General features: G+C 34.6%; 1 protein-coding gene across 2 annotated transcripts in view; it reads right to left on the bottom strand.

Annotated features, from left to right (window-relative positions):
- Window positions 1-12,291, bottom strand: part of Tmep (Transmembrane endosomal protein) — a 29,631-nt gene that overhangs the window by 4,420 nt on the left and 12,920 nt on the right. For both annotated transcript variants that reach the window (XM_089701408.1, XM_089701406.1), the window contains exons 4-7: window positions 8,729-8,955; window positions 6,893-7,094; window positions 4,757-4,992; window positions 3,814-3,898 (exon numbers count right to left, since the gene is read on the bottom strand). In XM_089701408.1, the coding sequence (XP_089557534.1) occupies window positions 3,814-3,898; window positions 4,757-4,992; window positions 6,893-7,094; window positions 8,729-8,955 (750 nt within the window). The remainder of the gene's footprint in view (window positions 1-3,813; window positions 3,899-4,756; window positions 4,993-6,892; window positions 7,095-8,728; window positions 8,956-12,291) is intronic.

Below are 12,291 nucleotides of genomic sequence, written 5' to 3'. Positions count from 1 at the left end.
ACAACGTAATTATTGTATTTAGTAGTTGGGCGTGAAAGTAAAAAAACAAATGAAAAGTGTTTTCCATATGATTATTTATTAAATTTACGCGATTAAGAATAATTTCAACGATACAATTTAGTAACCGATAATTCAGAGAAGGATTAAAGAAAATACCTGCCTGATCATTTTATCAAACTCTTAAAGAATTATGGTTATTTCGCATCACTCGGTTTATTAGTTTGGTAATAATTATTAAAGGTAGTTACAACCCTAGCCATTGAGTCGAACGGTAGGCAACACAATATCGACTTTGTGCGGGTACATATGGTACATTTCTTCTTGCTGTGAAGCGTAATTATTATTATTAAGATTTTTAGGCTATTTATAGCGTAGTAATTTTCACTTTTGCATGGAAGTGATGTATCTGCTAGTATCTAATCTGTACTGAAAACATCTGGCAATAACCGTTAGAGTGGGAACCGAAAAGAGCCCTCTCAGGTAGGGATGTAACGATACATGATTTTGCCGATACGATACCGATACCGATATTTGTAGTAATGTATCGGCGATACCGATACCGATACCGATATCGATGGCTTGGTAGAAAAATAAATAGTGAATTATGCATAAAAAGTTACCAACATTTAACAGAGACTCAACTGTTAATCGTATTCTTTTAAATAAAAATGCCAAATCAAAAAACAACAAAACCATTTATTTTAGTATTATTATTTTAAAAAGTCAGTTAAACTTTAAGTAATACACATACAATCAGTACCTAATAATTACTATTGGTAGAGTTTTTTCAGAAAACAAAGTGCGCACGCGCGGGCGGCCTCCCGCATCGTTCATGGGGCGCGGTTTTTTGAATTGTTTGATATCGGTATCGGTTGTTTTATTATCGGCGATACCGATATATCGGCTTGCCGATTATATCGGCCGATATATCGGTATCGGTATCGGTATCGTTACATCCCTACTCTCAGGTATAAAACCTAGACTATTTGAATGCTAGTAACTATATAAAATAAAAATACTATAGGCTAGAGTGAGAATAATATTGATATATATGGAAAAAAAATAGCTACAGAGATATTACTGTATGCATAGATCTGACGATGTAGTAGCTAGTTTTTGTTGTCTGCTGAAGTCTGTACGCAATGAAAATGTCTGCCGTTTCGAAAATAAGTTTTTAAGACCCTAATAAATAAAATATATGAATGGCAGATCTGGTCAAATACTTTCAAAATTGTATTTTTTTCAGCACTTTCATAAGTGTCTGCCAGAATGTTATCCGCGTGATAATGGTCTGCCATTGTTATTTTCCGATAGTAATAATAATCTATTTTCAAATATCAAAATGGCAGACGTGGTCAAATGGTTTCAAAGTTCGCCAAAAATTTCCACCTGTCTTACCTAAGCGCGCGGCTCGTCCACCACTCTGGGCTTAGTGACTCCTCATCTCATGTATAGTAGGTATAGGGGAATCAACACACAAAAATCCAGGTCTGGTCAAATACATACAGGTAGCTTTGCGCTAGCTCTCTAGCTATACCGTTTCTGAGTTATACGCAGTAAAACATGATTTTGGCTCAAACAATTTCCACATCAATCGATCAAAAAATATTTCTTTCTTCCAAAAAACTCAAATGTGCAACTTGTGACCAGTACTGATAGATTGCTCTTAATTAGTTCTATAATTGGTAAAATAAACACATTCCTCCATGGAAGCCTTTAGGAGGAATCGATTGTCAAAATATTATATTAGGGCAGTTTGAGTTACTGAACTTGATCTTTTTATTTTTTTCTTCCAAAAGACTCAAAAGTGCAACTTGTGACCGGTACAGATAGATTACTCATAATTAGGTCTATCATTGCTAAAAATACCAGATTCCACCACGGAGGCGTTTACGGGGAATCGAATTTTATCAGGGTAGTTACGATACATGAACTTTTTATTTTTTTTCTTCCAAAAAACTCAAAAGTGCAACTTGTGACCGGTACAAATAGATTGCTCATAATAAGGTCTATCATTGATAAAAATACCAGATTCCACCATGGAGGCGTTTACGGGGAATTGAATTTTATTAGGGTAGTTAGTTAAAAAGTTCATGTATCGCAACTACCCTAATAAAATTCAATACCTCCTAAACGCCTCCATGGTGGAATCTGGTTTTTTTTATCAATGATAGACCTAATTATGAGCAATCTATCGGTACCGGTCACAAGTTGCACTTTTGAGTTTTTAGGAAGAAAAAAAATAAAAAGTTCAAGTATCGTATCTACCCTAATAAAATTCAATTCCCCGTAAACACCTCCGTGGTGGAATCAAGTATTTTTATCAATGATAGACCTTATTATGAGCAATCTATCTGTACCGGTCACAAGTTGCACTTTTGAGTCTTTTGGAAGAAAAAAATAAAAAGATCAAGTTCAGTAACTCAAACTGCCCTAATATAATATTTTGACAATCGATTCCTCCTAAAGGCTTCCATGGAGGAATGTGTTTATTTTACCAATTATAGAACTAATTAAGAGCAATCTATCAGTACTGGTCACAAGTTGCACATTTGAGTTTTTTGGAAGAAAAAAATAAAAAGATAAAGTTCAGTAACTCAAACTACCCTAATATAGTATTTTGACAATCGATTCCTCCTAAAGGCTTCCATGGAGGAATGTGTTTATTTTACCAATTATAGAACTAATTAAGAGCAATCTATCAGTACCGGTCACAAGTTGCACTTTTGAGTTTTTTGGAAGAAAAAAAAATAAAAAGTTCAAGTATCGTAACTACCCTAATAAAATTCAATTCCCCGTAAACGCCTCCGTGCTGGAATCTGGTATTTTTATCAATGATAGACCTAATTATGAGCAATCTATTTGTACTGGTCACAAGTTGCACTTTTGAGTTTTTTGGAAGAAAAAAATAAAAAGATCAAGTTCAGTAACTCAAACTACCATAATATAATATTTTGACAATCGATTCCTCCTAAAGGCTTCCATGGAGGAATGTGTTTATTTTACCAATTATAGACCTAATTAAGAGCAATCTATCAGTACCGGTCACAAGTTGCACATTTTAGTTTTTTGGAAGAAAGAAATATTTTTTGATCGATTGATGTGGAAATTGTTTGAGCCAAAATCATGTTTTACTGCGTATAACTCAGAAACGGTAGGATATAGGAAAAAATGATTCAGGTACAACTTGTAGATAATTTTATGGCCTTTCAACTTTTCCTTGATAGTTTTTCTCTAACATGTACCGTTTTTGAGATTTAAGCGAAAAATGAAAAAATGGACCCATTTCCCCCCTCCCCCCACTCCGGGGCTCCTCCTAGTGGCCCGGGGTTTTAGTATGTTTATTACCTAGGGACTCTTGACATGTTTCCGAAGAAACATCTTACGTTACTAACTCACGCACTCTAGGACTTTTTATTCAATGGACTAAATTCTGCCTAATATCGCTGATTGTTAAAATGTCTGCACTTTGACTAGATTACATGACTAAATTAAAAACTGGCAATCCTAACCAGTATGTCTTTTAATAATTACCCGCATAACATAAATTACCATACTTATTCACTTCCTCATTTTTTTTTAACCAAAAAAGTTTCAAAAACAAAAAGATCTTAAGCCTTATTTAACTACACTAACAACCCTAAAATACGTATACATACGATATTAAAAAGTAAAAATGATCAAGACAAAATCCTAACTCTCACTACTAAACTCTAACAACCCTACAGTACAAAAGTACGATAATAACAAAAAAACGTTAGCAAAAGAAACATGACAAGCGTACAGACGTGCACACATATACATATAACTCACCGGAGCTGTACTGCGTGTACTGCTGGTACTGCGGGTGGAAGTTGTGGAACGCGTCCGTCATTATGTCCTTCGGGTTCATTGTTTCCTGTGGGGACAAATATTAATCATAATTTATTTTGTAAAGCATCTGCTTTCAGTCGTAGACTATAAATAAATAAAATTCATTTATTTCAGGTCACATAGCCCATATAGTATTAGTAAAATCTTATTCTAGTGTTAGTATTACAATTTTTACCTACATGAAATACTATGAGCTATATGAAATATATGTTATGTATGTTATATGTGTGACTATGAGCAGTGCCCTATAATTCCCCTTACTAATGTAACTCAACAACGAAAAATAATTATTGTATGTGTTTATGTGGACATGTGGAAAAAAGTGTCGGTGTATACGTCTAAGCGTGTTTTTATGATTGTATTTTAACACGTATGTGTGCGAGATTACGGGTTAGTACGTGAACGTGTAAATGTGTGCGTATTTATACGTGTGTGTTTGTGTGTATAAACTATACGGACTTGAATACGTATCAGTAAATAAGCGTAAGTATGCGTGTATATGGAGGCGTGTTTTTGCTTCTTGTAATTGCATGTTCGGTGTCTATATCTAGAGTTCTACACGCATGTGTACGAGTGCCTATTGATGCACCCATGTCTACATACTTATACGCGGGTGCGTGTGTGTACATGTATTCGTGTATGTGTGGAGCATAATGACGCGCGTGGTTCCATAACCACACCCATACGCATGTGTAAACCGTGTGGCTGCATATCTACACACGTGCGTATGTGTGCGTGTACATAATATTATGTATCCGTGTTTTCAACGCACTTGGAACTTCTATACGCGTATATGTATCTGTATATATGTACCGTATAATACGCATGTGTGCGCGTAGCGTACGTGTCGATACATGTACCTACAAACGCACGTGTCACGTACCTTAAGGCTGCTGGATATCGACTGCATAGTGACCGATCTGTGCGGGTCGCGGTGCGCGTGCGCGTACACCGCCGCGGGGAACGCGTAACGCAACGCAACCGCTGCGGCGACCATCTCGATGCAAATGAGGAAGTTCTGGTACCCCGCGGACACTGTACCGGCGGTGGTGGGGATGCCGTTCTCGTCTATTATTGGTGATATAACCTCGGCTTTCTCGAGGATCGCGAGCCCTACGCCTGGAATGTTGGAATAATGGGTTTATAACAAACTAGCTTACCGCCCGCGGCTTCGCCCGCTTTGTCTAAAACCTAATAAGTAATAAACTATATACTAAAACCTTTCTCTTGAATAACTCTATCTATTAAAAAAACCGCATCAAAGCCGTTGCGTAGTTTTAAAGATTTAAGCAAACAAAGGGACACAGGGACAGGGAAAGCGGGGACAGGGAATCACAGACACAATAGAAAATCTATTGTATCGTGGCCCGATCGATTGTTGTTCGGGGCTCAATTTTTTTTTTATATCAGAGCAAGCAAAGGATCAGATTTTAATTAATTATTGTCATAATGTAAATATAATGTATGATACACATTTTTTGACGGTTCAAAAATCGGTGATGAGGGAAATTGTATGAATAAATGATTGAGTTTTGAGTTTATTTGACATTTTATCTGGGAAAAGATATACAGAGCATATACAGAAGTTGCGAAACCAGCTAGTTATTTCGAAAGGTTGCATTATATTACCAATTTCGCGATATTCTATAATCTATAACATTTTCAAAATGGTTGTTTGGAAATGTAAACTGTTATAGTAGGGGAGGCCAAGAGGGGATTTTGGGATTTACTCGAGCGCGTCAGATTACTATAAGGGACGGTACCTTAGCTATTCATTAGTACCTCTAGTCAATATGAGCAGTTATGGTTGGTGGGTGCGCTCAGGGGCCCCGCTGGAAAATTTGAATAATCCATAATTCCCTAAGGTTGAGCTCGAATCGTCAGATTAGCGAAATGGGGACTTCTTATATTGTAATTAACCCCCCCATATATTAATCTGACGCGCTCGAATAATATTACTTTAATTTTTTACCCTTTCTTCATAGCGATTAAATCGCCACTTAAATCGTCAGATTAACGTATACTTTTTTTCAGTGACGTCCTGGAGCATGCAAAATATCAATATCTAACGCGCTTGAGTATTTCCAAGCCAATTTTTTTCTTTTTTAAATTAAAAAAAATCAAAAAACCCTTCCCCACCGCTAAAAGTGAAAACATTATAGGACCTTTTTTTCTCGCTATGGTCTAATCTACCAATTCTAATAGGTTCCCGTGACGCTCGAGTAAATCCACATTTAGCATCCTGGGCTCCCCTACTATTAGAAATTGAAGACGAATTTTAAGCGGACATTTTGCAAATAGCGAATAAGCGATAACATTAAGATCCATTAATTGATTATTCCTCAGTTTAATTAAAATTACATTGGCCAACTTACGGTCAGAATTGCTAAATTAACAATTAAATCTGATCTGATTTTTTCAATATTTGAAAGCTTTTTATACTAACAACAAAAATATTGTAATCTTTTAACAAAAATAAGTAAATATTAATGATAATAATCTGTATTTCAAAACAGCATTCATTATTCGTATACAATTTCGCATTAAACGATCACATTGTTATTTGTTCCATAGAAACCACCTGTTTACAAATACATGACGAAAGCAGTGTTCACATAATAAAAATAATGTAGACGACACTTGTATTGACATCCATTGATTTTTTAAGATTATGTATGTCGCATGATATTTGAAAGTTCATTTAATTAATTCAAAGAACATCAATTACATAGATAAAAATTCAATATTCTGCGTCTTATATTTATTCCATTTTGAAGTGAAACTTCTCTACGCGCGTTGAGAGTAAAATTTAAATATCGCGTCATGGGAATACCGTCACGCCATAGAGTACGACCAGATACCCGACGATTTGGGCATCTTAAATGTTGGCAAAGAAGTTTCACTTCTGACACGTGTGCTCGGCACACACGCTCAATTTTTTTTTTAGTTTTAACACCTTTCCATACTTTCTAATTCATTCTTCAGAAATAAACACATGTCCATATTAAGAAATACTCACCCTGCCAGAACGACAAGAAGATAACAGATTTAACGGTGAAGAACTTGAGCACCGGGTCAAACGGTTTGAGCATTTCCCTCGTGGCTCCCAGGAACAAAAACAGCCCGTATAGAGCCAAGCTCACTGAGAAGTTGTATATTATGGTTATGTAGATGTACCCGCCGCTTGGCGACCAATCACCGTCGTGGTAGTGGCCAGCTGACTGCAAGGGAAATATTATAACGATTTATTAAAACTATTAATATAATAAAATTCTCGTATCGCGGTGTTTGCAGTTTAACTTATAGTTACGATTCATTAACAATCTGTTATAAAAAATTATCGTGTTGCGGTGCTTGCAGTTAAACTCCTACGAAACGGCTTGGTCAATTTCCATGAAATTTTGTGTGAATATTGGTTAGGTCTGAGAATCGGGCAACATCTATTTTTCATAACCCAGTGATAAGAGTAAGGCAGAACGTTTGCCGAAACAGCTAGTATAGCTATATATAATAAAAATCTATCGCCAAATGTTGCTAAGCGTAAAACGCGAGAACGACTCGACTTAATTGAGTTTTTTTTTTTAATTTTGTTAACGCACATTGGCCGAATTGGTCGAGCCGTTTTCGATTTTTACGCTTAGCAAATAGCAATACATTTGGTGATTCATTTTTATCGTATAGATAATAATGATGTATGTGTCATGGTTTCTTCAAAATCTGATGTCTGAGTAGATACAACAAATACTCCTAGCCAAATTAAAAAAAAAATCGAGCTTTATCAGGTTCAGCAGACTTCTGTCTCTATTAAGAACAAGAAATGCAGGCTAGGCAAAGCTATCATAATATCCTACCGTAATATAGAAAACTAAAATTACGGGTGATTTTGATTTAAGTATGAAAAAAACATGAATTTCAAATTTGTAAATACAGACACTATCATAAAGATGAGCAACAAAAAATAATCGAAATACCATCTAGATTTTTACTAATTACTTCTTGTTAATTTCAACATGTGTCAATATCTAATCATATGAATTATCTACTTATTGGCTTTCTTTTCTTATGTTTCTATGTATTAATCGTATGTAAAATGCAGTATGAACGTTCTTAACGTATTTATCATTCCATATGTCTGACGTTTATAACTTTCTAGGAAATTCGTAACACCTTTAAGAAGATTATAAGCATTCCTACTACCCGTATGTTTTGTATTTAGCAGTTTCATAAACTCAATATAACAAAAACTACGCAGTCGTGAATCATGTACATTGTACACTATCATATCTACAAGGAATAATTAAGATAAGATTTATCGTCTAATTATCAGGTTGTCGAATATGGCGACGAGTTTGCCAACTCTAATGAAATGTTTTATCGTGATAGAAAAGTATTGTGTCCGATTTATAAATTAAACCATTTTTATGTTTATTATATCCAAATTTTCATACTCGTATATGATTACCCAATCTATAATTTTACTAATTTCGAATAAAGATTTTCTCCGCAGATAGAGAACATTTTTTATTTTTAGCTCGAAACAGCTCTACTTCAATTACATAGTCCAATATCATTTCAGTTAAAACGCTTATGACCTTATTGTTTCTACCTTACCAAGAATGACAGAGATCAGGTTTTGCTTAAGATTCAAAGACCCAATTTAATGGCAAGGAGCAATCCTGGAAACTTATTTTAGAAATATGCCACTTATGCCATTTAGCCTTTTGCGACACTTAAATCAAGGTCAGTTTGCTTAAACGGTCAGTCTTAAAGTTTAAGCCGGATCTCTAATCTTCTAACGTCTCCCATTTTGTTCCTGTAACAAACCCACACACACACAATACAATCCAAATCTCACCTGCAAGAAGATAATGACGAACGCGCACACCGGCTTGATCAGGCAGAACTGCAGCGTCGCTTGTTTGCAGAACCGCAGGAAGCCGATGGTGTAAGTGGCGCCCGAGAGACAGCAGGTCCCATTAACACAAGAGGCCCGAACCGGTCGACCCCGCAGTTCCGACATTATATTACCCTCCCCGCCCAGGTACTCGTAGCAGAGGGATAGGAAACTGTATATCACGAACGCTGCAAACGGGATGTATTATTGGTGTTATATAATTTCGTTTGATGCAACGGTTGATTTATATTCGTCCTTTACGTGAAGAGAATTTAAATTTTATTGGAAATTATTCTTACATAGCAATAAACAAGTTGTATTTTGTTACATCCTCAAAAATTTATTGTATTACGATGTATGCAATTACTAAGAATAAATAAATAAGACAAGAACTGTTTAAAAATTATTATTTACGTGAACCATGTATGTAACAGTAAAGTACCTAAAGGCCAACCTACAACTACCTTCAACTTTTCAATATTTAGAAAACAAATTAAGATTTAAAATCTTACATTATACAACTTCCACATTTGTGTTGCTACAAATATTGACTTCGAATATATCAAGGCATTCTCAATACATCATTACATTTCGAAGACCTAACGGCTTTCCTAAAAGCCATACGAAAAGCATTTATCTCTGCTTGACTGGGGCAAGGTTAAATGATTCACACCGTGACAAACACTTTGCTAACGTGGTGGTGGAAATGAGAAGGTGAAAGTGAGCAACGAAGCTCGAAATAAGAAACGTCAATAGCATGATATAGACAAGACATTGTCACTTGTTAGCGTGTAAAACGCAGGAGTGTCTATAGAAGTAGGTACTAGGTATATTCCTTAGGCGCTATTAGTGTCCATTGACCCTTGTCTTAATCTACATATAATCTAATTACGGACAATAGTTACAATATAAAATACTACTATTGCACCGTAGTTTACAATGCAATGAGGGCATCTCTTTTCCTAGTTTCTGAAATGTGGGTTATACATACTATCAGAATATACCGACAAATTATGCCAGAGTTCTGGAGCTATAGTTATAGGATAAATTAGGTGGCTAAAGAAAATTTAAATTGCAAGCACGTTACATTTCGATAAAACTAATTTCAAGCTAGGCTCGACTCGGTCTAGTCTAGTCTAGTCTAGACCAATCTTTTATACCTTTTTCATCATCGGGAATGGAAGGCAGATTTTATCTCTGATCAGATAATTTATTCAATGTGTAATAAAACTCGACAGATTTGATAGAATACTGTACATTGCGGTATACGGATAAGTGAAAAGAAGAATATTTAATAGAGTTAAACATACGAGTTTACACCGCACGAACGTTAATAATATTATCCAATCCACTCGCCTACGATCCTACATTAAGGGGGCGCATAAAGCAAAATAACCAATCTTCTATTAGATGATACGTGTAATATGCAAGACCAAATCTAAAAAATAAAATATATATCAAACTAGATGATATGTTCAACGATTCTGTTTAATCAAAAACAGAAAATATTAAAATTTACTCGATAAAAAAAATCACCAAGTTAGCTCTAATTTTCACACTTTTACGTTTTCTACTTGACATGGTAATACTTATTATGATTTTTTTTTTCATAAACAATTATATTAAAACATTTGCAAGATATTTGTCAGAGCATTTTGTGTAATTACTTTTAGTTTTGGTTTTATCTGCGATAAACCACTTTTGGCGCTCTTTTTTTCTCGAGATAAACGTTTGATTTTGTCACGATAAAAGTGGTTTATCGCAGATAAAACCAAAACTAAAAATAATTACACAAAATGCTCTGACAAATATCTTGCAAATGTTTTAATATAATTGTTTATGAAAAAAAAATCATAATAAGTATTACCATGTCAAGTAGAAAACGTAAAAGTGTGAAAATTAGAGCTAACTTGGTGATTTTTTTTTATCGAGTAAATTTTAATATTTTATGTTTTTGATTAAACAGAATCGTTGAACATATCATCTAGTTTGATATATATTTTATTTTTTAGATTTGGTCTTGCATATTACACGTATCATCTAATAGAAGATTGGTTATTTTGCTTTATGCGCCCCCTTAATATCCGTGATTACATAAAATGAGGTTACACATCACTGTGTATGTCTGCAATTTATATTCATTAGAAAAAGTGAAGTACAGCTGCTAACGGAACGCAACGCCATTACAGGTAATTAAATTACTGTTTTGTGCAACACTTAACTAATGGAATAGATACGGAAATCATTATGAGCCCCTAAAAGTCGATTGTACCTTAAATAGATTGAACTCTAGCGAATTGAATGCTGGCGAAAACTAGGTTACTTTATTATTGTATTGTGCATTTTTATTTTCATCTTTAACGAGCAATTTACTGTTTTACGGCTTATTGTAGAAATACGATAGAGAAACGCTAACATGCAATTGCACTACTCCAGAATAGTTTTAAACAGAAATGTTGCACTCACAAAATAATCTAAATACATCAACGTGTATTAGAAACATTAATTTAAAACCAATCTATATGCGTATCCGAATTACCAGATGTAAATTTCAATATTAATAAATTACGTACAAATGCAAAAGGAAAACGAACGCAATCAATGCATCTAATACCATTTGGTAATTCGAAATATGCATTATCAGTACCGTGCAAGCTTATTTCTACTTATAAATAACCATGTATAAATACAGCGACCTCGTTCGGATATTTTAGTGCAAGAGCAAATCAGAGCAACGTTGGATTAGTTCATTTTGGAAATCCAATACGTGATCCAATATATGATCCATATACCTGGTTAGGTCATATAATAACTTATAATCAACTCTCGGAACTGTGCTGTGATGCAGTCCATTTGCACTTTTATTTAAACTTCCACTGCCATTGTGATTTCCAACAAGTCAAAAAAAAAACTTTACCATTGAAAGGCTTATGAAACTGGCTTAGTTAAAGAACTCATCTCGTTAACGTGCTTTATTTTCTCCTACAGCACCTTTAAAGGTCAAGAACAAAAACCATTTGCATGAGCTAAAAAGGCGCGATAACCTCAAATAGAGTGAGGACAAACAAACAAGATACAGTAGGTACGTTCAAAAGGAAATGCATTAGAATTATAATAGCTTAATTATTATTATAGGCAATTATAGTCATCTATTTCCTTAATACTGCAATTACATTAATGTACATTTTAATGCAATAGTCACGTTTTACGTAAATCTTTCACATGGAAAAATGAACGAGGATCGAAGTAGTTTACGACAGAAAACGTGTGTGTATGAGTCAATCTATGGAAAGCGAATCTCTTAAAAAACACTACCTAAGAAAAATGGGTACTTTAGAGATATAAGCAAAAGTGGTAAACCTTCGTTGATTTTGGACTTTCGTATAACAAGACCATGATGTTAAAAAGTTGTTTTGTTTCGATTTATTTTATAATCGCTTAGCATTGACAAGCTATAAACAGGAAATAAGTACCTCGATTTTCCACAATCACTGATATATTTAAAGATTTACCACATTTTAGAA

Source organism: Colias philodice, chromosome 12 (assembly GCF_061535455.1).
Source record: "Colias philodice isolate Cphi_HAF_F1 chromosome 12, ilColPhil1 Martin Lab GWU primary, whole genome shotgun sequence".
Taxonomy (NCBI): Eukaryota; Metazoa; Arthropoda; class Insecta; order Lepidoptera; family Pieridae; genus Colias; species Colias philodice.
Note: the sequence above shows the minus strand (reverse complement) of the source record. Positions and strands in the feature narration are given on the sequence as shown.